The 26,674-nt window shown below is 37.0% G+C and overlaps 1 protein-coding gene across 4 annotated transcripts in view; it reads right to left on the bottom strand.

The window, feature by feature from the left end:
• Window positions 1-26,674, bottom strand: part of RB195_013318 (uncharacterized protein) — a gene marked incomplete at both ends in the record, with an annotated part of 105,680 nt that overhangs the window by 25,247 nt on the left and 53,759 nt on the right. For all 4 annotated transcript variants that reach the window (XM_064203077.1, XM_064203076.1, XM_064203078.1 and 1 more), the window contains 2 exons: window positions 11,150-11,271; window positions 15,613-15,682. In XM_064203077.1, coding sequence (XP_064058954.1) covers window positions 11,150-11,271; window positions 15,613-15,682 — 192 coding nt within the window. The remainder of the gene's footprint in view (window positions 1-11,149; window positions 11,272-15,612; window positions 15,683-26,674) is intronic.

Here is a 26,674-nt window from a genome sequence, read left to right on the forward strand (position 1 = left end):
ATAACGTAGTAATAATAAGATTTGGTACTAGTAATTGAAACCGTTCAAAATGGAAAAATCCTATAAAATCCGTACAAAAGAGTAAAAATGCTGCAAAAACGAAGAAAAACCTAATTCCATAGATTCTTCTTTGCAGAGAAATTAAATTTTTCAGATAATTTTTTGCCGTAGTCCTCAAAGCCATTCGAAGAGGTACTGGAAGGGAAAATTCGGTAAAATCCGTAGAAAAAAAAGGGAAAATGCTGCAAACGCAAAAAAACCTGGTCGCATAGAATCTTCGGTCTTTTTTGCAGAGAAATTAAATTCTTCACATAATTTATGGCTTTAGCCTTTGAGGCCGTTCAAAGAGGGACGGGGAAAAATCCGGAAAAATCTGTAGAGAAAGAGGGAAAACGCTGCAATACACGAATGAAAAAACGTTCCTGCGGGGATCCAGCAATCGTTGCAACGGGGCTGCTGCTGCTGCTGCTGCTGATTTGCAGCCGGCCGCTCACCGGCGCGATCAATGATGTAAGAGTGCAGCCGGAGGCCGAGGAATGTGTGTGTGTGTGTGTGTGTGCGATGGCGGTATCGGCGACGGCGAGCGCGAGCGACGCGACGCGACGATGACGTCGTCGTCGTCGTCGCTGCCGTCGCGGTCCGTCAATCCAAGCGATACGTCCACGAAATTACTCGCCATCTACGGATGAGAAGCGCTAGCTCATGTTAAATTAGCTGTGGAATTGAACCAGCAGAGCAACACACACACACACACACGCACAACTAATTTGTACTAATTTCGAATCGTAGTGGAATTATCGCGCTGAAAGGGAATGAAGACCGGCAATTTGTTGCTGAAGAGATCAAAAAACAGCTACGAAAATGAAGTGATCGTAGGCAACTGCGATTAAGTCGCGTACGATTGCGATTAACCCACGTAGAAATATGATAGAATTATACTTGTGTGAAGCCTTGAAGAGCCATATTGAATTTATAAAAAATAATGAATTTAAAGACTGAAAAAATTTAAAAATGACGAGATTTAGACTTTTAAAGTAATCTATGTAGGTTTAGCTAATCTATTTTAATTATGATAAATGAAGAATTTTTAGAACCAACTAGGTGTAATTTTTTTGATTAATGAAGTGAAAAAAGATGCAGTTTTTTATTTTTAAGAAATTTACCCAGAGTAATTGCGAAAAAAAACAGGTGAGCAGTTATTTATAAAATAACTATATCTACTTTTAACAACTCAAAAAATAAGTTAAAATTTGATTTGGGCTGCCTCTAAGGTAACTAGTATCCTTTTTTCGGTCATTTAGCGATGTCACCACGCTATATGCTGCAACTGACAAAAGCAGGTCACCTAGAGGATTTTTTTTTTTTTTTTATTAAAAAAAAAAAAAAAAAAAAAAAAAAAAAATTTTTTTTTTTTTTTTTTTTTTTTTAATTTTTTTTTTTTTTTTTTTTTTTTTTTATTATTTTTTTTAAAAAAAAAATATTATTTTTTTTTTTTTTTTTTTTTTATTTTTTTTTTTTTTTTTTTTTTTTTTTTTTTTTTTTTTTTATAGGGTAAAAAGGCAGATCATATGGATCGGACAATTGATCTACTAAGTATCGCAATTTCTTCTTTTGTTTATTTTTTTTCGTTCTACCGTTTAATTATCAAAGTATCCACCTAAACGCAGTAAAAAAAGCAGCTGAAAAGCAGATGCAAAATAACTTCTTTTTAGTAAGAATTTGGTGGTGCAAATACGTTTTTCAGTGGTCAACAGTAAAAAAAATCGATAACCAACATTTTCTGCAGCGTTCGCAATCCATGGAATTGAACAGATGTCTCGTTAAATTGTTTTTCAGCGACTTTAATCTGTTTTGACATCTCTTCAAAAGCGATCAACGATCAATCATCGCAGTAACATATTAGTACGCATTATATTCTTGGCGATAAAATCAATCAATAGTAGTCGGTAACGGATCCACAACGAGGATCATTCGAATTATATTGATAATCGATTGAATTTTAGGTAACAGAGGAATGATAGAGCTTTAGAATGAATAAAATCTCATTCATTACGAATAAGAACGTTCTAAACTCATCATTTTTTTTTACCAGGCCCGGAAAAGAAACTCTGGAATGTTTCAGCGATGCTTTTTTTCTCCAGAAATCTCACAAAATTTAATCGCTTCATGAGCTCTCAAAGATGGTGAAACGATAAGGAGAGCGCTTATCAGCGAACAATCGCTGCAATCGCTGTCCCTGCACAAAACGTCGTTTTGCAGAGTGAAACGCGTTTATTTGTAGCGAGAAAACCGTTAGCGATAAGAAAACGCAGCGCGGAATTCCATCGATCGAGCCGAATCAATAAATCGAATCGATCGCTGGTAGCGTCGACGACGGACGCACGTGGATCGGATACAGACGTTTCGGGCAACTATCGATGTTTCGTGGGCTTCATGAGCTCTCAGAAATAGTGATACGATAACGACCGCGCAACGCAGGATATCCGCCAAACAAAAACCTGTGGATCTGTGGTGGCGCAAAGTCTGAACGACACGTGATTTGATGATGCTGGTGAAACTGGCGTGCGTAACGGCATTTTTCTCGCTTCGTAGAAACTTCCGAGACTTTTTCCGAAATTCCGACAAAGGGAAAAAAATCTCGTAAATGCGTGCACGGTTCTGCAACCGCCGAATTCATTCAAAGAAACTGATAACACAGCTGGAAGTCATTTGCAGGGAAATTCCTCAAAAAAAGTTCATCCAAGCAGAAAAGAGAAATTCGTAACATTTTAAGAATGATTTTCTTAATTAATATTCTACTAATATTCCGAATATTTTTTTTCACTTCTCTTGCTAATCTTATATAGGAGAAGTAATGCGATAAAAATAAAGTAAAAGAGGAGTTACCGAAAAAAAATCAAAGACTTAAAAAATGCGAAACTTTTCCAGAATAAAAAAAACAACAACGATTCTTCTTGTTCCCTTAAATTTTCGTTGTTTTACAGGCACCACTTTCTGGAATTTTTGGAAATTTCAAATTGAAAAAATTATATAAATCTTGTCTATCACGAAGTAGTCAAGTTCAATTCCATTGCATCCACGCGAAACGATAAGCACTGTGTTCTAATTTAGAGAGCGAGGTCAACGAGTGAAAGAAATGGTGCATTTGCAGAAAATGGTGAGTTGCGATGAGATAGCGCGAAATGAGGTCAATAACTGCCGCAAAACGCTCGTAAACCAAAGTAAAGAAAGAGAACTCGAGAAAGGGAACGAAAAATCAGAATAGATTTTCCGATTCTCTGAGTTTTATCTTTAGAAAGAGAATGATTTTTTCATTTTTTTCATTTTTTTTTTGTAAGTGACCGCATACATTGTTGGCTGTTCCTGGAAAGGAAGCTAATGAAAGGATGATAGAAGAAAAAATATGTCAAGAATACTTCAACCGCAGCACTGTGAAATTTTTTTTGCGTTTCTTAGCTCAAGCGACTTTTCAGGGCAAACAAAGTAAACAACAGAGAAAATGAAGGAAAAAATTTGTTATTGAACTGATTGGAGAACTACGACCAAATGATTTTTAGCTTAAAAAATTAATTTTTCTTTTTGACACGTAGTAAATCTATCACAAAACGTATAAAGACTCCCAGTTCTGACAAAACCTTGAGAGAAAACCCGAAAGGTTCGAAATAATCCGTAAAATACATTAAATTACATCCGTACAGTAACAGTTTCCCATAATACTATAGTAATAGTTAGTAATCGTTGAGTGTCTTGAGAATTTCAGAATTCTCACGGTGGACGTTACATAAAAATGTTAAGGATATGGTTGTCACAAATAATTTATTGAAAATTGTAAAATATAAGCACATATAAGATTTTCCAGGAAGAAATTCTAAATTTCACAACTAGTGCTAGCTATTTATGTGAAAGTTCCGGGAAAATTTCTGAAAACTCTCGCCCGACTAAAGGGAAGAAAACTGATGGATGTTTTTGTAATTTTGCCTGGACAAATGTCTCTGTGACAAACCCCCCCGGAACATCCTCCCACATTAACGTCCATCACCTACAGAACAGCTATTGTTTTCCGGGAAAATTTGGATGAAATCAAGAAGCATAGACTTCTTTTTCCAGGAAGAACCCTTATGTTGACGAGAAAATACCTGGAGTTACGCTCATTAACATCGCAAAATTCCCCTCGATTTCCTTCAAGTAATCCTTACACATTTCAATTCTGTTCCCTTTTCTGTTAGGAGCCTCTATCGGGAAATAACGCGGCTAAAATAATTTTCCTACGGCATCCACGTATATGCATTGGTTTTGTTTTAATACGAAAACAAAAGTGCACATTTCTCCTAACTCTCCAGCTTTTGGAAAACAAAGAAAAAAAAGAAGAAGAATGACGAGCACTCAAAAGAAGAATGTAAAAGTACAGAACTATCGAAAATCTTCTGGAAATATCCATTAATGTTCAAGAGAAGAATTTTCGAGTAGAAACAAAGGAAAAGAACAAATAAATACAGTATGATTGAATTAGGGAGGGTGTAGCGCAGTCGGTAAGAGGTTGTCCTGTGACGTCACGAACGATCAATGGTTCGAAACCGCCCTAGCGCCAACCAAGCTTTGCATCCTTCCGTGGTCGATGAATCGGTACAAGACTTGTGCGGGAGGATAAAAACACTTACTTGATACATCGGCTAGCCCCGCAACTTATTGTAAGGCTGCGCAGGCGTTCGTAAATCTCGAAACATTTCTGAATTAAAGTGATTGCGTTGGAGGGTCCCAAGCGGATTAATTAACGCTGGACACTTTAGCCTTTACATTTTATGATTGAATTAGAGATAAGTACAAGTCAACGAGCACACAGTACAACAGTGGTACCTAACAAAGTGGGAAAAATTCATATATTAAGAGAAAAAGCGACGAAGATGAAGAGGTAAATAGAAGTAAAATTTCCCTGGAAAAATTTCATTGGAGCGGCAGAGAAATCCCGGAATACCACAGAGCAACCCCTTAGAAACGTTGTGTTTTTTTTAAACGGGAACGTTTCGATGAAAACTTCCGCATGAGTCAAATGTCAGTGCTCTTTTCGTCGGAAGTTCGTTCTGACGAAATTGCGATCAGTCATTGCAATTCAACACCTGGTAAACATGGAGATGGGTACGGTAGTTCGATCGTGATCGAACGCCTGGACAAGAGGATGGATAGTCAGCGCTCAGCTGAGCAACTCGTTGAGTAGAGGTTCTTTGAAAATGTTAGGAGAGAGCAGGAAAAATTCCAGTACATTTCCATTCAATAACTGCTTTAAAAATATTATTCTGAATTAAACTTCAGGAAAAAAAACATGGAAAAATAAGTGAGGAGAGGGTAAAAAAGGTGTAAAACGACCTTGACCACAAATTCCAATCGCACACTTCATCCGTCAACTGAAACTGGAGCTGGATTAGGCTTGAATAAGTCAGCCGGGGGTTGATCTAATAATTTAAATAAATAACAATTAATTAAATGAATAATAATAAATCCAATCACAATATAACAATACAATAGTAGTAGATAGTTGAATTAAATAAATGAATGATACTATTTTCTCTAAAGACAAGATTATTTTCTTACAAAACGATTCAAAATTGGCATGGATTAGCGAGGACGCGCGGATTTTATGGTGTGCGATCGTTCTCTGAGCAAGTATCCATGGTGAATGCGTGGAAATCGAGAAATGGAGAATAATACGTGCATATATGCAGACTGCTGCTGCCAGTGGCTTTTGTGTGCATTTGCAGACGAACTGCACCCGTCCACACACACATATATTCCACGTAAATAGCGCCTTCAATAACGTGGTGGAATATGCATCCATGGCTGCATATTTTGCAGCAACAGTGCAAAAATCCCACTCGATATGTCCGGCTGCTTTCCGGATTCGTGAACGTCACGTTTTTTTTCCGCCCGCATCGTTTCTCGTCCGTTGCCTACATGCAATAGTGCATTTTCGTTCAGAAGGTTGTTTTTTTTTTGCTCAACAGCTGAAACGAAAGCAGATCCTAGCGGTAAACATCGGAAGAAGTTTGGTTGATGAAAAGATTGCATGGAAAAAAAACACGCCATAGCATTAGGATCAGGAGAAATGTGAACAACATGACTCCGGCTACAGCAGATGAACAGCTGTGTGTCGGTGCGTGTGTGTGCGTGTGGATGGCTTTGCGCTAAAGTGCGACCGGTTCTTAAGTCTGTCTTAGAGAAGAAAAGAGGAGAAGAGAGAAGGGATGTAGGGGGAAAAAAGAGAAGGAAGTGGAAACATGAGTAATAGTTTCAAATAAGCAACGCATAATAACACGAGAAATGATCCCCGAAGCAACATCGAAACTTTGCTGTCCACTTTTGACAAAAAGTAGGAAAAAAGAAAAGGTAGAAAAAAAGGGATCTAGATAGAAGAAATAAAAAATAAAGATAGATAGAAGATAGATAAAAAGCTGCTGCCATATTTCTCCTCTCTATGTAGTAGTCTGATTTAAAAAAGAGAAATTCCATAAGTAGAGGATTCTAAAGGAAAATTGTTCTTGGAGCAACAAAATATCATTCCCCGATTATAATTTATCCGGGTGGTCAAAAACTGCAACAAGAACGATTACCGTTTCCACGGATGCCCAACTCCAACTTACCAAAAGATATAACACTAAAGTACATTTGAAACAAGTTCAAACGATTAGTCTGAAGTGTAATCGCCATCCACTTCAATAACTGACTTCTTTCTCTTCTAAGTATTTGGGCCCAGGAAAAAAATCGTCCTCATATGCAAAAATGTGACGATTTCTGATATTATCTGTGAGTTTTCACCAAATCTCGCTGAGAGCCAACATCAATATTTTCTCATTCCTCAACCTTTCCAAGGACTATACTTCTTATGATAGACGGTAGAAGGATCCGTAGGAGAATAGGACGAAGTGATCGGTTTTTTTTCTTGGATTTTCGAGATGTAGATTCTAAGGTCGCGGAAAAATACAATACATAGTGTTGTGGTGCTTCAAACGATGTAAATTCCCTCAACGGAAGTTTTCGAGAGCGGTTCGAGAGTGACAGATACCGATATTCAAAGTAATTTTCCATTAGATTGATAATAGGTTTAAAAAAATAAAATAAATTGAGTTACAAGTCACATAATAGCTGTGGTATAATAATTTATTTGAATTTAATTTTAAATTAATTATTAATTTAATCCATGACGTAATCCATGACAGTTTAATAGTTATAAGTTTTCCGCCAGATGTTCGATCACTCGACTTTGAATCCTTCAAGTCCCAGCCAACTTCTTTGAGGGAGGAGGGAAGCTCTCGACAAGCAGCCCAAGCGTTGGCGTCGAGGGGTAGACGGGGACCGCAGGGTCGGTTAAGTTTCAAAATATTTACAAGAGGGTCGTGACGGGACGGAATAACGCAATAATAACAGAAAATAAACTTTATAAATTCTTCTTAAATCACCTTCCACTCATGTCAAGCACTTTTTCCACGCGTTTTTTTTCAATGAAGTACGTCAGGCAACGAAAAAATTCTATTTTAATTCTAATTCTATTTACTTCTAATTTCCACACTAATTTTAGCTCTATTTAATTCTAATTTCTATTCAATTCTAATTCTATTCGAGTAGAAATCCTAAAAAATAAGAAAATAGAAATTAGGAACATGGTTTGACAACCATCAACCACGCAATTGTCGCTACAAATCCTGAATTTCTTTCTTTTTAAATTTTGATCCTCTTTTATTAATATTCTTTTTAAAAATAACCAATTCTCCCTCCCCCCCTACAAAAAAAAAGACGGGAACATGATGCAAAATTCAAGTATAATTTGAAAAATTCGACAAAAGATGGGAGATAGTTCAGTAGTGCGATGCATAGATATTGATTAGCTGGAAAAGGGGCACCATAAATCAGGAGCATGCACTTTAAATCAGTTCCAGATAGCACTTATATACCTGTGGTAAGAAATAAAACCTATACGATCTCTAGACGTAAATGAGTCACGAATGAATTCGAAACCTGGAATACGTGGATGCTGTTTTTATCGAATTTCTTTCAATGACTCAAGACTAAGTGAGTTTATTTCGAAACACAATTACAATATTTATCATTCTACCGCAGGATCCCACCGGTTCTCTTGTGTTCACTAACATTCTCCTGGTTAATCATTCAACGAAAAAAAAAACTGTTGAGAAAAAAAATTTCTGAGATTTTACCACTCTCGCAATTACGTCACATTGCGAAATAAGCTGAAAAAAAACTGAAAAGAGAAAAAAAAGACCCCAAAAATTCATGTGTTCGAGAGAGATTCAGCGTTTTTCGAAAACAGGAAAGACAATTTAGGAGAATTTTTTGCGGTAGATAGCATAAGATCTGTACATAGCTTTCGCTTAAACATATAAATTAAATAAATTATCAATAAATATATAAATATTTTAAACAAAAATAATATGATTTTCAAAAGGAGATTTCAGCGGTCACTTCTTGGTGCAGTCTCTATTCTGGTGGTGAAGTTTGTACACTATGCATCAACCAAAGAATCGTTACCGTAGTCACAAAAAACCCCTGAAATACCAGGAATTTGATCGCTATTCATTTGCATCTCCCTCTGTTCATTTTTCTTCCCCCAAAACATCACAATATCCATCGAAAAGTGCTATGACCATGTAATAATTAACGTTGTAAAAAAAATTTGTTCATAGCAGAGAAAAACATGAAGATCAATTCTCGTTCACATTCAGCAAATAGTCACAAAATATTACGATTAAAATGTAGTAAATTTTGACTACACCTTTATTTCTTAAAGGCATCACCCCACGAGTCTGAGGATTACGGATTTCAGGAGGGAGTATTCGTATACGGGGTCGTAGATTATGAAGAGGGGGTGATTTTGTCCATTTCTTCCTAATTCCGTGAAAAACGGCCCGGAAGATACGGCTTCGAGCGTTCCGGCGCGCTATTTTCCACAACGAGTTCGACTGGAGCGCGCCAGCCTTGTGCATCGCATCTTCCGGACCGTTTTTTTACGGCAATCAGGAAGAAATGGACGGAATCACACCCCTCTCCGTAGTCTCCCATCCCGTACACGAATACTCCCACCTGAAATCCGTAATCCTCAGATTCGTGGGGTGATGCCTTTAAGGTTAATACACAAGATATCCGTAGCATTTTTTTCTTTAGGACCAAGAATGAATTGGGTTAAGTGCACGGTGGGTCACTTTTTTCTGGATGCTCTATCTGTATGCAGCTGAGAAACGTCCGAAGTTTATTAACGCCTGTTGTTCACTGTTTTTATCCGGCCAGACATAAGTGGTACCAATTAATGGACCCCAGATGAAAGGACGCTTGGTTGGCAGTAGGTAGATCTTAATAACAAAACGTGATTCACTATTATCGATGATTCCGAACCATAAGTGGATATACCAATAGTGAATCACCTTTTGTTATTAAGATCAAAAGATTCAAAGCACATCAAGCTGAAATTTTAATGCACCCCTAAATAGTTACAAGATCGTATCGTACACTATTTCAATTCCTTCAAACTTTTTAACAAGTACGCTTCCAGAGTAACGAGAAAACTGAGAGCCAAGGTTACTGAAGTTATATGATTTCGTTTTGACTGCACAGTTCAAGACAATTTGACGCTATTAGAACGTTACGAAAAGATTAAGGAAATTAGTAGTACAGTAGTTGGTACAATTGCTGCCGACTGTAGCTATGAGGAGAAAAAGTAGAAAATATCAAAACAAAGGACAAAAGGTCCCGTACTTTTCATACTGTGAAAACGAAAAGAGGTATCTTAACCAGTTACACGCTTTAAATTCGGCAGATATGCTTTCCTTAGTGTTTTTAATCCTAGAAAAAAACAACAAAACAACTATAGGTGCAGCCAGGAGCACATTACAGTCAACGGATAATGCCATTGTTTTTTTTCCTCTCTATCTAATTTGAAGAAAAGCTGCACGCTTAGAAATTAATACACGGTGCATGTTTCCACACATGTTTGACGCAAGCCAGAATGTGATAGGATGTGAAAATAATGAGAACATCGAAGAAAAAAGTATGAAATCTTGAAAAATCCGGCTAAAAGCCTTATCTAAGCAATGAGAAAGGCTTTAGCAAGAAAACGGAAAAAAACCTTTTCAGGTTTTGCACCAGTTATGACGGTTCGAATATGTTCCACAGAATAAACTTTCTCAGGGAAACGTTGAAAAATCCGAATGAAAAATCTAATAAGAAAGCGGTAAAAATTTTGATCTACTTCAAGAGAATTTTGAAGAGAATTTCGTCTTTTTTTTTCTTGTCAATTTCGGAAAGCGACTGTAACTATGGATCTAACAGCCTTTGAATGTGCTATAGCAATTTCGAGAAAAAATAAAACTAAGCGATTTTCCGCTGGATTTTTACTATTTTATTGCTATTCAATAATGATCTACTCATAAATGATAATGATATACTAATTTCATAATGATATATTAACTAATAAAATTCAAATACAAATAAGAATCACTCATTTAGAAGAAACACGTTGTTTTCTGGAGAACTTTACTTCCTTCCACCTTTTTTCAATCATTTCATTTTTTTTATCGCTGCTCTAGTCTACGTATCTTCGAAAAGAACTCAGATGCACTTGTATGGATACTGTAGCCATAAGTAGTTGTATAGATACTGTAGCCATAGGTTCGCGGAAGGATAGAAAATTGAACATGGATTATGCTGCTTTACATAAACGGACAAATCGTAATCCCAGGTTTTGTTTCTTGAATAATTGAAAACTTCATGAAAAGATGTTTTGTATTAAAAATTTATTAAAACATTGGATTATCCTCTCCAGAACTTCCAATGATTTCAATAAAGCTCGGTGATTTCAAGAAATCTTTCCATTGATCATTGATCGATCTGCCTATCGCTATGTATTGATTTCTAGGGAAAGAATTTCTAGGAAAGTTCCAAAGAAATAAGGATAATAGAAGTAGAATGTGTTAAGATTTCTTGGAAATGCATCCACGAACACCTGAAATATCGGAGAAACATCTGCTCGACCACTAGTTCTTCGACTCTATCAACTCCTTGTGTAAACAGAGTACCGTATCATGCACGGCTTATGTATGCGTACAGTAATCACCACAGATTTATTGTGGTGATCAACTTCCGAGCAACTCACCTCTTTTGCGCCATCAATGACGCTTTTCTTGTGACTATATTCTGATGTTTTTTTCCTTGATAGGGTTTATGCTGGATTGAGGTGAGTAATGGTCGATCGGGCGATTTTGTAGCTGGTTCGATCTGAAAAATCAATCAATAACCCTGTGAATGCTTATTTGTGGGCATGAAATTCCATTAAAAAAAACAGTTTCACTGCTAAATGCCTGCATATAAATGCAGTAAATCCTTGAAAAGATTCTATAGTTTGGTATCAGGCAAGGAACGAATAATCATCGGGTCGGCTATAAATATTAGGTGAAGTGAAAAGTTCTGAACTCATATCTGACGATGTAATCACCATAAATCCCATCCATAAAATGGAGAAAAATTATCGAACAAAAACCGCGCATATTTGATCTACATAAACTTGCTTGCCCTAATTATGTTAATTTCATCGTCGAAATGAAGTGAAAAAACTGCGCCTAGACCTTTTTATTTCAACTAATATTAAATATGAATAGATTAAGATGTTTGCTGTTGCAGCTGCTGCTGATCACCCAAATTGAATGGCGGATTTTGCAGGAAGCGTTTTTTTCGGCGCCAAAAAAAACGTATTGCACCCTTTATCAAATGTCAACTATCTGATTTGTTGAAAATCAATTGGAAAGCGAAAAAAACGGGTTTTATTTTTCTCCCTTTTCTGTTTTTTTTTGTCTTTTTTGTTCTTTTTTTTGAAGATGAAAATACTTATGTAAGTAAATATTTCTGAAGCTCATTCAACTCATCATGAAAATATATCAGATACATGAGGTCTCCTCAAGTCCTTTTTTTTTAGCTTCCCTCATTTTTTTTCTCCACCACAAAGAGCATTCCATGCGTATGAGGGAAAATGCAACTAATTTTCGAATGTATTTGAGCATATGAACTACAATACGTCGCATATTCTTACCGTACTAGATTTTTTTTATTTAATTATATTGTACTTTCTGTAAAAAACAGCTGTAATCAGGCCTTTCGAAGAAAAGAGGTAAAATACTAGTTTAGATCCCTAAGACATGGATGGGGATGTGAAATAATATCTTTGAACACAGAAAAACCTACGTACATAAGAAAAACTTAGTTTGTTCTTTTCTTATTGCTTACAACTGCATTATTATTCGAATTCCTTTGAACTTCTCCCTACGAATCGTCCTATTCCTGGGAACATCACAAGAAACGCGAGCGAGAACCGCAAAAGTGCTCTTAACGGCAGCGTATCACGAAACTGACGATGTTCAAGTCTTCTTTGGTGAATAAAGAGTTCGGGGAGAAGTATAGAGGTATGAACATTGTCCCGCCCTATTTCCCCTAATCGTCCTGAAAAACGGCGCGTGGAAATTCCATCCAAGTTCCATCCCGTTATGAGGTGCTTCGTAGGAAAATTCGTACAGGATGGCCCGTTCCTGAAGGCTTTTTTCAGGACGATCGCTCATTCTCGCTATCTACACCCGTAACATTATCTCTTCGTGGAGAGATCCCAATGTCATTAATTTTGTGGTGTACTGCCTTTGGCAATTCCGCTTTTTCACGTTCACTCTCCGAAGTGGTCGTGTATTGTGTTAGTGTCGTAACCTAACCTCCTAAAGTTAAAGTTGAAGTTTCTGGCGTTGATCAATCCGCTTGGGATGCGCCCCCACGTTCACTTCAAATCGGAATCGTTTTAGGTTTACGGACGTGTAACTGGCCTATACAATGACTTGCGGTGGCTAGCCGATGGGTCAAGTCAGTGTTTTTATCCTCCCAGACAAGTCTGGTACCAATTTATCGACCCCGGAGGACTGGAAGGCTTGGTGAGCACCAGGGCGGATTCGAACCTCCGATCGATAGTGCAGACAGTGGAACCTCTATCCGCTGCATCACACCCGCCCCAACTTAACCTCTTGAGCGTGAAAGATACAGATCACACATAAAGATACACCACACAAGATATGAAATCTCCCAGGGTATGGAACAACGATGAATGGGTGGACTTTGTGTGTGAGCTCTCGCTGTAGATCAAAAAAGTTAAGTAGAGCTGTGTTCACCTCGGTGAAGTTGCTTGCGAACAATTGTGTCAGGCAATAATAATCGAACGAGGATTCAGTCCCTTCCCGAAAAATAGGTAAAAAAAATGAAAAAAAAAAATAAAAGTAGGTCTGTGTCAATCAAAATAATCACAATACATATTCTAATATCAAGTCAATTAACTCACCACCACCTATGAAAAAAATCGGAACTCATTAGAATCCCTCGCAATATTCGTCTTAGTGTTATATTACAAAATTTTTATGGCATGAAAAAAAAACAATCAATAGAACAGAAGATTTTTTGTGGAGTCTTTATGAGGTTACGGTGCATTTCCTATGGATAGACTGCAACATTCCAACCGCAAGTGTATTTTTGTACTAGGAATTACTACTGTTTGGCTGTCTAGAACAGTTACTATGCGAAGTATTTGAAGTGTTACAAATATATAGTGTTTAATATTAAGTATTCAGTATAGTAATTAAATGTCCCTGGCGTATCAATCCGCTTAGGATGCACTACTATGTTACGAACGTATAACTAGCCGACATAGTGACTTGGGGAGGCCGAAAGGAGCTCCGAGGCTAACCGATGATCCCTCTCCCCCCCCCCCCAGACAAGTCTGGAATTATCCGACTATGGAACCAATTTATCGACCCCGGAGGGATGAAAGGCTTGGTTGGCTCTAGGGCGGTTTCCATCGACCGTGCGGCCACACCGGACCTCTAACTAGATACGTCACACTCCACACAGCATATTAACAAAAAAAAAACTCATAATATATTTATTAATCCGCTATCTGCGCGATCGATCGGAGGTTCGAATCCGCTTCGGTGCTCACCAAGCCTTTCATCCCACCGGGGTAGATAAATTGGTACCAGACTTGTCTGGGAGGATAAAAACACTGACTTGACCCATCCGCTAGCCACCGCAAGTCATTTTATGGGCCAGTTACACGCTCGTGAACCTCAAACGATTCTGAATTGAAGTGAACGTTGGGGCGGATCCCAAGCGGATTTGATTAACGCCAGACACTTTTTCCTTTATCCTCTATATTAATGCCATATATCTTTTGACAACTTATGATAAACATAACAGGACATTCGGTGTAGGAAAATAATGCAATGAAAAATTAGAGAAAATAGCACGACGGATGAAATTTTTGAGCTGGGAATGAATTCATAAATTTGAAACCAACGAATATTCTATTCATTGCACATTCTGCATATTTTTTCACCTCTGAAATGTGAATATCACTCAATCGTCTGCTATTTATTCGATATTTGTTCAGCTGTTGCACTTTTACAATGCAATGTCGCCACGTATTTAGAAATTGGTATTTGCAAGGGAATTTTTCTCTCCAGCTTAGAAACGCGAATGTTATGTTCAATTTCAGGATTAAACTCGTTGCTGTGGAGTCCTTGATTCAAGACGAAGACTTCAATATACATTTTAGTGAGCATAAGATAAGCGTTGAGTGTAAACACAGCATCATGCGAGTAGAAAAAAAACGTTTGAGTAAAGTAGTAGCTATAGCTTTGTCTTCAGCCACAGGATCCCGAAGAAAATTCAACCATTTCAAATCCTTTAATTCACAAAACATCTTGTATTCCTAGTATGAAACAGTGTCCGTGGGAATTTTCCATACTGCGTTCTCTCTGCTAGTAGACCCGACTCCGTTACTCGCAAATATCGGAGCAAAAAAACTGAAAGACCAAAACGTATCCAAAAAACCACTCCTACGGGTGTGAAGAGTTGCGTCGTTGGTTGGATTGATCAGTCTGGAGTCTATTACTTTACATTCGAAGATTATTCACGGTTCAGAAGTTGCAATAAAAACAACAGAATTTGTGTTGGAACGTTTTGCAAAAAAAAAAAATAGATAGTATGAATTTATAAAACAAGGATCTTAAGAAATTAGAGATTTTCGACTTTGAGTGGATTTCCGGTAAAAAAACTCTTCAAGTATCCATAAGGCTCTCTTTTATTCCAAACGAATCTGCCAAGTAGGAAGAAAGCTTGGGGAAGAAACTATTGAAAGTTCTCTTCGGTTATAGCTTCCAGTCAAGCTGACAATATTAAAATCTGTTTATTTACAAAAAAAAAAGAAAAAATAAGACGAAACAAAAAGGAAATAGAAGGAAGTCTATTAGAGAGAACCGAAAAACGTATTCCCTGAGTATACTTTAATTTGCCATTTGAATATTCTAGATAAGAATTTCTAAAGAATAGAAATAAGTGATCGGTGTAAAATTTTCCTGAAATCCATGCTCGCAAAACATCAGAACGCTGAATAGCCAATAATCATGGACATATTCGTTCTCTGAGCGCTCTAACTATCCTAATGCGTGTAGGTTTACGGTGGCTACGTCAAGTACGCAATTACAGAATTCTCTTTTAAATACAGATATTTTGAAGTGATATGAAAGAAGAACTTACCTCCATTGGTGGTGGATCGTCAAGTTTCATCTGAGCAGTCGGTGTAACGATATTTTGTGGAGAAATCATCCTGAAATTGACAGAGTTAGCAACGGTGCCCTCCTCGGGGAAAAAATAGCGAAGCGAGGAAATGTTTTCCAGTGGAGAAAAAATATAAGCACGCAAAGTTTCCAGAACATGAAAATCTCCTTTTTTTCGAAGCTTCAGCATTTCACGTCGCCTCCACGCCTCCAATCACATGGTGAACGAGCAAAAAATAATGGATGGATAATTATCTTGACATTATCATAGCGAATTTATTCAATGTAAATCTGATAAAAAAATCAAAAAAAAATAAAAGCTTGAATATTAAGTAAATGAAATGAAATTTAAGAATTTAGTAAAAAAAAATCTTGCTACGTAAGTCGAAGGTGGATTGAATATTAAATTTTATTTACCATCTCAAAAACTGCCACATGTTGAAGAGACTTTAAAAAAATCGAAGAAAAAAATTTCTAATGGTCAGGAAACTGCAGCGATAAAAATTTTAAATTTTCAACTTAGAAATTGAATTTGAAATTTGAAAGAAACTTTGAATGGGAATGAAATGAATAGACGTGGATGAGGAATTTCTACAATACTTTCCAGCTAATTAGGTATACCATTGAAATCGACAACCAAAGGGATTTTCTATAGTGATTTTCAAAAAGATTTCACAAAAAATCTCTTAGATGAGATGAATGAACGCATACTGGTAAAAATTTTGTTGTGATATTATTTGTAGAGACTTAGTTCCGCATGCATTTACCTTACCTCATTGGAAGTCAGAAAAGGAGTGTGTGAATGAATTTAGATGAGAGTTCCTGAGAAATAATCCCCTTATCTGGAAAACCACGCAAAAATTGCAGAAACACAAGAGGACCAGATAAGGAAGAAATGTGCAATGAGCTTTTTCTTCCCGTCTAACCACGTGGTCGGGAGAGATTGATTCCAGGAAACAGATTTTGGAAGCAAGGATTTTAATTGGGACTAAAATTACTTCAAAATGAGAAATCAATGAGCATATGAGAAAACGGGACGGTAAATCAATCACAATTTCAAAAAGGGAAAAAAAGAAGAAAAGAAAATGTTGCATAAACGCTATACACGCAACGAATACATGCATTTATTTTTACTAATAAAATAGAATAAATAAAAGGAATCAAATCATTTCCATAAATGAGGTGATCTAAGTGAAACAGCGGTAGGACCGCAGCATTTATTGCACAGGTACAGGAAATCCGACTGCATAACGAACAACGATTAGTTGATTCGTAACGCTGTGCTTTGTTGCGTTCTGCACGATTTCCCTACTGAATTGTAGATTGTTTTTGCAAATTACACGTAAATAATCAGGCAACCTTTTCCCCGGAAATTCGATGAAATTTGCCAAACTTATAGAAAAAAAGAACGGACGAAATTATGGCCGTAATTATCAGACCTGACAAGTTTGGCGAATTATTGCAGAAGGAAGAATGTGTATCTAGGAAAACGTGACGTTTTAGGGATCCATGAGAGCAAGAATATGGTATTTATAACGTTTTTTCTGTTCAGACTAATCCCAATCAATCAATAAGTATTCTTAGGGCAGAGTAGTATAACTGATTACTGGTGAAGTGAAAAAGTGAGCCTAGGAAGAGCTGAAGAGAAAAAGAAAAGTAGAAGGAGAAACTTCGTCGGAAGTGCATGTACACATTCTAGAACACTCTGGAAAAAAAACAATCTGGAAATTCTGGAATGCTCGTAAAAAACATTCTGGTATACACGTAGAATGTCCGAAAAGTCGAGAAAAAATCTCTGCTAGTAGCCGTAAAGAGGTTTCAAAGGATTTTTTCTCTCGAGCAAAAATAACCGCTATCAAAAATCCTGGTTATCCCTAGTTTCCGCTCCTTCCCTCGCTCCTCACGCCTCTCCCCATCGCAACTCGGTCCGTCCCTGAGCTGCGTTGTTCTCGTTGCCGTCGGAGCAATAACAAGCCAACAATGAACGCGCGGAGTACTATAGACGTATTGAAGCAACAAGACACTCGTTACTGCAAAGTACAATCACGTGACAATCACATGCACGTTGTGTTATTCATTACGGATATTCAGCTATTATATTAAATACTGAAAGAAATAGGAGAATTTCTCTTGAAGATTTCTTCAAATGTTGCTTTGAAGAGTGAAAAGAACCTCTACAGACTATCTGTTCATTTTAACTTTTTTAAAAGTTCGAAAAAGTTTTTAAAGTTTTTTTAAAGTTCTTTTTAATAACAAAAAATTCCATCTTATTTTCTTCCAGAATTTTTTTTTTGAATAATAGAGGATAGAAGAAAAGAGGAAAAATTATAAATTCGAATTTTTTCATTTAATTCGACGAAAATATGGGAAAAATAATTTGATTTTTTGCGCGGATCATATGCCTATTAGTTGCACGATTAGCAGAAGATCATGCTGTAAGGGAAAAGAAGAAACGTCAAAGAAAAAATTGGAGAATCTTTGCAAATCGTAGGAAATGGAAATCTGGAAAAGGATTTATTCTGATCTAATAGTAAAAAATCTCGATTATCTTCCGAAATCACAATTTAAAATACCGGAAAATGTATGAAATTCAAATGACAGTTGTTGTTTTTTTTTCTTTTTGTTGTTTTCGTTGAGCGAACTAACTAACTTACATACAAGAATCCTGAATTTTAATTTCCTTCCATCTTTTTGGAACCAAAAAAGGTACATGGTTTACATTCCAAACGCAAAGCTAAGTACATACAGTTTCATAGAAAAATAATTGACTTTGGGTAATTTTTTCTCATCGACCTGACCCATTTTTGAGGCAATTTTTTGAGTTCTAGTTTTATAGAAAATTTCACATGCGTTGTCCAACGAACCACAAAGAAAGAACAAATAAAACAACAAGGACTTATTACTAATCCTTTGACTGAACCTGTACTGCTAGGACTATTTTTTAAGTTTTATTCAAGTAAATACAGATGGATAGGCGGCTCGTTCCTTTTTTTATACTTTCTTGTCAGAGCGCAGAACTCGTCCTCGCACTAACACAAAAAAATTTCGAACTAGTGAAGGAAGCGAATACTACAAATGCTAGTGCTGCTGAGTTGGAATGGACGAGAAGTGGACGAGAAGTGTTCGGAATATGTAGAATAGGAGTTGTATCGGCGTAACATACATAAGAAAGGATTTTTTTGATAATTTATAAATTATCTAATTATATTTACAATTGTTAATTTATTACAAAAGAATTTTTGCGAACACTATAAATCCTAGCACTACTGAACGAGAAATGATGCTGTTTCCTGGCCAGAAGTATTCCGAATATGTAGAGTAGGAGTTTTGTCGTCGTGGTATGCACATGAAAAAGTAAACACCTTATTATATTTTAAAAAAAGACAGATCCAAAAAAGCAAGGAAAGTTCTGTTAGTCTTTTTCTCTGGCGATTTTGAGGAACCGGAACAGCCCCCATGACTCTATGCGAAAAGTGTTCGATTTTCAAAATTTTAGAGAAGAAAATTAATCCTCATAACCTTATGAGGACATAATAGGGCAAGGCAGATCAAGTTTCCATGGTGCCCAAAGTGCAAAAAAGTTCTAATAGCGCTAAGCGATTTTTTCGGTCAAAAATATTGCAAATACCCTAAAAATGCTTGGAAAGTTGAGTTGGCAGAAAAAGGAAATCGTTACAAAATAATAGCGAATAGAGTAATTAAATTACAGAATGTTCCATAATTTTTAAGTGGACGCGAGAAAAAATGAGAAAAATTATCATCTTGAAGTATAATTTTGAATATTATGCCCAAAACAAAGGATGATGTGCTCGAAAAACTCCTAAGAATTTTCGAAATGCTTTGAAATTTGAAATTTGAAATTTTCGAAATCATTTTCAAAATGCGACAGGAAAATGTTGCATCGAGAAATAATCCAGAATTAATTGAAAAAAGAAAAAAGTGTTCATTTCTGATAACGATGTTAGTGTACATGAGTGCAACAATGTAATAAAGTGGAAATGATGCAAAAAGAAGGAGAGAAGGGATCGTGTTTATTTTTTTCCCACTTTTTTTTCTTTTTTCCTCTTTTCATGTACATTCTAATCACTGTGTATATAAAAACGTGTACAGACGTGCATTATTTCCTGATAGAAAACTGATAAATCTCTTCCCATGACGATTTATGGATAATTCAAATCAGAAGTTTATGATAGATAGAAAAGAGATAGAAAGGAGAAAAAGGATCTGGGCGGGACCCTACACGCGTGTGAATCTGAAGAAAGGATCGTTAGTTATTTACATATACCGTGTTTATTTTTTCTTTTCGTTTTTTCTCTCTTTAGCAGTCAGTGGAATCAATGGATCATGTGTGCGTATTATATTGATAATTACAATAATACAATATCGATTATTGATTGCAATGACTCACAAAAAATTCGCCGAAAAAGCAGCATAAATGGCACAGAAACACTGTAGTTGCAGCAACTACCCTAGTGGGTGCTTATCGAACTGCTCAACTTTTATTGCATTACGGGATAGAGAATTCCTTTTCAATTCAATAGAGAAAAAATCCGAGAAATTTTCCCTTCAAATTTCTAAGGATTCTAAGGAGACGTGTGAAAATGTTGAGATTCAATTTCTGCAAGGAAAATTCCTTCTCTCAACAATTTCTCAGGATTTTTTAATACACAAATATCTTGAAAATTATTTTAGATATTATTCATTAAACATATTGTTAGCTAGCTAATATATAATTATTCAGTTCATGGATTAGTTCAGTCTAAACTGGATATGATTTTATGGTATTTACATCCTAATGAATTTATTTAAAAAAGCTATGTACTTGGAAATTCCCTATGCTATTACTTTCATTTATATTCACCATATAATCATTAAATTTTGTCATATAGATAGATAAAATAGATAAATAAAATAATCATAGGAGATAAAATAAAGTACGAGTAAAAAATGTGATAATGTTCTTTTTGGGATTTTTTTTTGGAGAGAAAAGAAGATAAGATAATTTTTTTTCAAAAAAAAATGAGAAGAAAAAAAGACGAAAAAATGCAGAGAACGGGCGGAGAAGTCACTAGAGGTGAAAGTGCATGATATGGATTCAAGGATTGCAGATGAAAGTTTGCTGATTTCAAATTTTGAAATTTAATAGAATGTTGTTTATTACATGGACACACGGCGAGTTATAGGGCAGTGAAGAGTGAATTGATGTGCGCTTAGCAACGGGGAATAATAACGAAGTACATCATGAATAGATGAGGGGAATCAATGACATAACGGGACCTAATAGGGGTCTATAGTCGGTGGAGATTGATTACGACATGAAGCGTGGTGCGGTCGCGTAAGCGGTGCGGTTGCGATCGACGTGGGACCCACCGCTAACTAGTAGCAGAGATTGGACTGCAGAAATTAGTGGTGATGAAGACGACCTGGAACCCACCCCCTAGCAGAAGAGGTTGGTGTGCAGAGATTAGTGGAGACAATGACGACGAGGTGGGACCCATCTCGATCGCAACCGCACCGCTTTGAGCGCAATCGCTTATCAACTGCACCCGGCTTTTTTTTATCCGACCACGCGTTCCAGCGCTTTCATGGATATTAAAAGCGGAACTACGTACGCGGCCGACCGAACACAACAGAGCATATACGCACAAATACGCAGCCGCACACGAAAACAACTCGATACATGGTGCTGTGTGTATCTGTCGACGCCCCTCGATAGTAAATGAAACATCAAACATCAGCAATAACTATGGGAACGCCTAAGGGATAAGGAGTTTAAACGTCGAAAATCTCTCCCGAATCGCTCCTGATTTGTGTATGCGTGTACGTACACGCATGTGACCATGATCGTATACTACTAAGGACATCAGAAATGAGGACATTCACATTCCGATTCTCAGGATCGGCACTCCTCTCGTTCTGCTCCAAACCGATTTGCTCCGAACCAATGATTTACGATGTAGAAGAGAAGAGGCCGAAAAGGACAAGAATCCGGCGAATATTTCCAGGACAACGAACACGGAATGTTTTCGGTGGATAAAAGGGTAAAGTGCACAACGTTGATTAATCCCTATGGAGATGTGGATACGCGTTCGACCTCAGCTCACCATTGTTTGAGGTTCACGAACGCGCAGCTAGCCTATCAATTACAAATGAGAGCGACCCGACACACCAAGTCAGTGTTTTTATCCTCCCAGAGAAGTCCGGTACTGATTTATCGACTCCGGAAGGATGAAAGGCTTAGCTGGCACCGTAGCAGTTTCGAACCATCGATTGGTCGTGCTGTCCAGCGGAGCCTCTTACCAATTGCGCTACATCCGTCCGTTTTTGGAGGTCGGGAAATCGCAACCTGACGGAAAGAGAAGGAAATCTTAGCACCAGAAGGTTTTCAATGTTTCAATTCCTTTCGTTATTCTTATCTTTTTCGGCTGGAATAAGTTCAAAGAAAATTTCTGGAAATAGTGAGGCAATTTTTAATCACATCTATAAAGATTATATACACTAAGATTCACTCTTATCGGAAATGATTTGTCCGCACTTCCTTGAATGGCCATCGTTGAAGAAAATTTACAAAACAAAGATCTCCGAAACAATTACAGTAACCTTCCAAATGATATTTTGAAGAGAGAGAGAGAAAAAGAAAGAAACGCTGGATTTTCTGAAGTTAACTTCATCTCGTAATTCCGCTGGATCCAACAAATAGGAGGCAAGGACAGAATTCCACTAGAATACAAAATCAAGCAGCTCGTTAATTTTTGGCAAGGAAATTGAAATTTTCCACGAATCTTCAGTCGATGAGATGAATATTTTTTTCGCTCCACTCTTGCGAAGAGGAGCGAAAAAGTGTTCACATAGTCCCTTTCAGACATCTATTCCTTTGTGTATTACTGGAAAAATAGTAGTATCGAGGATGAATCATCGCTGAAACATTCCAACGACTACAAAGACTACAACTAGACATACGGATACAACTACAGTTGTAGTTTGGTTTCGCTTCCTTGAAATGAAGCAATGGGGGAAATTCCGGGAAAAAGAGAGATTTCTGATAATCAGAGCTATGCTAGCTAGCTCAGATCACAGTCGTTTTTTATTTAAAGGCAACATACCACGAAACTGACAACGATGAGGTCTCTGTGGGCAAATGTAGAGTTGCGTTACGTTACGTTACATTACGTTACATTACGAGGATGAGCACGGCTACGCTCAATTCTCCCGATTATCCTGAAAAAAGTCGTGGAAAACGGCTTTCCCGAGCGAATTTTCCTACGAGACACCTTACAACACACCACCGTTCTACACGAGACGCGTACACGACCGAGCGGACGGTAATCAATGAGGTCTCCACAGCAGTCTTTTTGATATAAAATCAATGAATAACCAACCAATGGTGAGGGGAGCTGAACGTGTAGAAGTGTGGGACGTTCTAACGTATCTCGTAGTAATAAACGCCATTCCCACGCTATTTTTTCAGGACAATTAAGGAGAAATGAGCGGAACTACGGTAATACTCGCAAACTACCACATAAACTCTATATTTGCCCACAGAGAGCGTCTTAATATCGTCAATTTGGTGATACGCTATCTTTAATAATACTGTACGACACAGTATAAACTATAGAATTCTGCGTAACATTTATTTAAAAAAGTATCTACATCTCTTTTCATTATTTCAAAGTTTTTAAGGGGATCATAAGGGCATACATCTTAAGGTTTTTTTTAAGAAAAAAGTTCAAGAAAAAAAAGACATAGATTATAGAACACAATCAGGAAAAATAAAGAAATGGAAAGCGACTAAAATTTTCAAGCTTCTTTTTAACGGGAAAAGGCAAAGAATGGAATTCGAAAAAAAATGAAGCTATGGATACACGACATAGAGACACGTTGCGCTCGCTTCCAGTCTGAACATCACACTCTTGCGTCTTGCTTTTGTGAAAGTGCAAAGTGAGGAAAACATTGGACTGAAACTAGTCGCCAGCAAATTTGTGCAGCACTTTTCCTACGTCACCTCCAAACATTTCTCTTTTATTTGCGCAAAATTTTTATGTATTTAATCCGGCGACAAATCTTCTGCCTTATTTTATATATGGCAAAAATTGTGATATCCTCTAACATTCGTGCCAAAGTAATAAGTTCTCATATCCCTGAAATGAACGAGTTCGTGTGAACCTATGAATACGAAACGAGCAACGGTAGTGCTGCTGGAATGATGGGAAAGAAAATGACCTCTTGGAAGAATTTCGCAGGAAATTTCAAGAAAAATTCCACGAGAAACGGTATAATTGCTGCTTTGAGTGTGCAGCCAAGTGAAAAAATCTCATGAGAAAATTGATTTGCACCCGGTTGGATCATTTATTTACGTACGAAAATAATTAATAATTAATAATTGTCAAATTATTTATTTGTTCGCCTTAAACCAGCACTTATCCGCGTTTGTTTTTAATTAATAATTGAGTAATATTTAGTAAGTGGTCGGAATTTATTAGTACATATGGGAAAACCAGAATGAAAAAAATTGTTTTCTTACAAAAAAAGTGCACGGTTCCTGGAATTCCTCCAAGTTAAATTTGACCATATGGAGATTTGTGGAACCAAAAAAAAACAAAAAGGGAAAGTTTTCACATAGATGTTCAGAGGGTACGGTGAAAGGAGAGAAGAAAAAAAAACTCGGAAAACCTTTCTACCAACGATGCCGGATTCCCCGTACAAAAACGCTGCCTGAAGGACATCGCCATCGTCTGTTACACAGTCAGGGGAACCAGCACGTGATCGAGCGCTACCCGCTACATAGTGAAATAAACTGCTATGAAGACAGATAAACACCTTGAACGTTGCGTAAATGATCTATCGATAAAAAAAAGTGAGGGGTGAATTTGAAAATTGGCCACTCGACAGCGGGAAATGCTGCGATCGTCGAACCGCATCCGGACGTGTAGCGGCGAGTTTTCCATGAGAACAGAAGAAAAACAAAGCACGAAAAAAATGAGGCGTGTTGCGTTTTTTTTCGCTCTACTTTGCATGTGCAAATCGCCAACTCCACCCCGCTCGGAAGCATAATCGATTCAGCGGCGGCGGCGGCGGCGCCGAGTGGTTGCCGATGTGTGGGGCTGTCGTCGAACGGACGGACGGGCGACGGACGCGACGACGGACGGGTTGCGCGCGAAGAGGAAGAGTGTTGTTTTGCTGACGTTGCTGCTGCTGCTGCTGCTGTATTGCGCCAGAATGCGACGACAGAGCGCCCAGCGATGTCACGTGAGAAAACGAGAACTCGGCCTCGGAAACGAAGAGGAAACACACAGCGACGAAACCACGAGAGAGTAGGTAGGGCCGAAAGAAAGGGCAAATCGTCATCGTCCTCGTTGTTGTTGTCGTCGTCGTCGTCGTGAGTAACGTGGAGCCAGAAAAAACAGCCCATCATGGAATTTTGGCGAAACATTCGAAGCAGAGATCGGAGAGAGAAAACGTGGTGGCGGTGACAAAAAAGAGTAAGCATGTAGAATTGGTTCAATAAAGAAAAATAAAGTAGGTGAAAACTTGAAATTCTCAGATATCATATATAAAAAAAAACAAAAATAAATGTAAAGTTAAAATAGAAAATAAAACAAAATAGAAAATTAAATAAAATATAAAATTATCATGATTGAAATATTATATAATTAATATTTTAGCTCCTCCTCTAAGCGCATATAAACCACGTACAATTTTTAAACAATTTTTTTTTGAATTTGAAACATGAACTATTTTTATATTTGCATTTTTTTGTATTTGTAGAAGAAAATATGTACTAAAACATGTCAGAAACGTCAAATGAACTGGAAAAAGAAGAAGAGAAAGGAAAAGCTGGAGGAAAATAATTTATGAGTCACATATGTTTCATTCATATGTTCGTGGAGAAAAGAAATGTGAGCAAACAACAGCGAACTATGAGAAAAGAACATCCAGATAAAATACGCGATAAGGACAAGTCAGAAAATCCAAGAAAATTTCCAAAAATCCCAGAAAAATGAAAAGGAGAAGCGTGCTGTTTTCATCAGTATGCTGCGAATGCAAGAAAGCGTTGAGGATGTGAGAAAAAGAAAGAGGGATGAAGGATGAGAAGCGAAAATGCTTGAAGAGAAAAATAACCGTAAAGGTAAAATTGGTGTGAAAAAGCAAGAAAGAAAAGGATAGAAAAGAAAAGAAAAGAAAACGTAAACAGAGGAGAATACGAGCACAGGTAGAGGATAAAAATATTGAGATGTTATCATATATAATATGTTTATTTATATTACAGCTATAAAGTATATTTACTACTATTTATTAATATTATTATAAAGTTTATTTAAAACGAGGAGAGGAGCAAATTACGAGTAAATATAGTTATGATACAAAATAATGCAGCAAATATACGAAATAATGCACAGAATAAATATGTGCAATAAAATGTAGGACGATATAATATGTAATGAATTGTTTGTACGAGTACAAATGCCCTTTGTAATATTTTCGCTTAATTTCTTTTTTCTTTGTTTCCTTTTCGATTCATGAAATGAAGAAAAACGAGAATGGAAAAGATAAAAACGATGGGAACAGGAAGAAGTGAATAAGTAGAAGTTGATTTATCAGTGTGAGAAAAATTTCACTTTAGAACTATGTACAAGGCGCTGAAGCCCCGAAAAAATGCAGCCAAAAAGCGCTAAAATGAGATGATGAGGCGATGAGACTTTTCCTACATACTAACTTCACCTTTCCTAACCGACCTACTACTAGGTCAAGAGAAGCCCCATTTCATATCTGTTCCTCAAAAATGTGCTGTGTACGTGCGTGTATGGTTTTTTTTTTCAATGTGAGCGTTCAACGCATCGAAGCAGCTGCTTATCTTCCATTTATTTGATTAAATACATCTGCAGGTGCGAAAAGAGGGAAAAAATCGTGGTGCATCTGCAAAAATTTCGATACGTAATTCCACAAAATATGATATTCATTCTTATATTTGAAGGACGTACGGAAAAATTTTCCGGAATACCATTGAAACATTTTTTTTTTGAAGCGGAGGAGTTCTATAGCGT

Source organism: Necator americanus, chromosome V (assembly GCF_031761385.1).
Source record: "Necator americanus strain Aroian chromosome V, whole genome shotgun sequence".
In the NCBI taxonomy this organism is placed as follows: domain Eukaryota; kingdom Metazoa; phylum Nematoda; class Chromadorea; order Rhabditida; family Ancylostomatidae; genus Necator; species Necator americanus.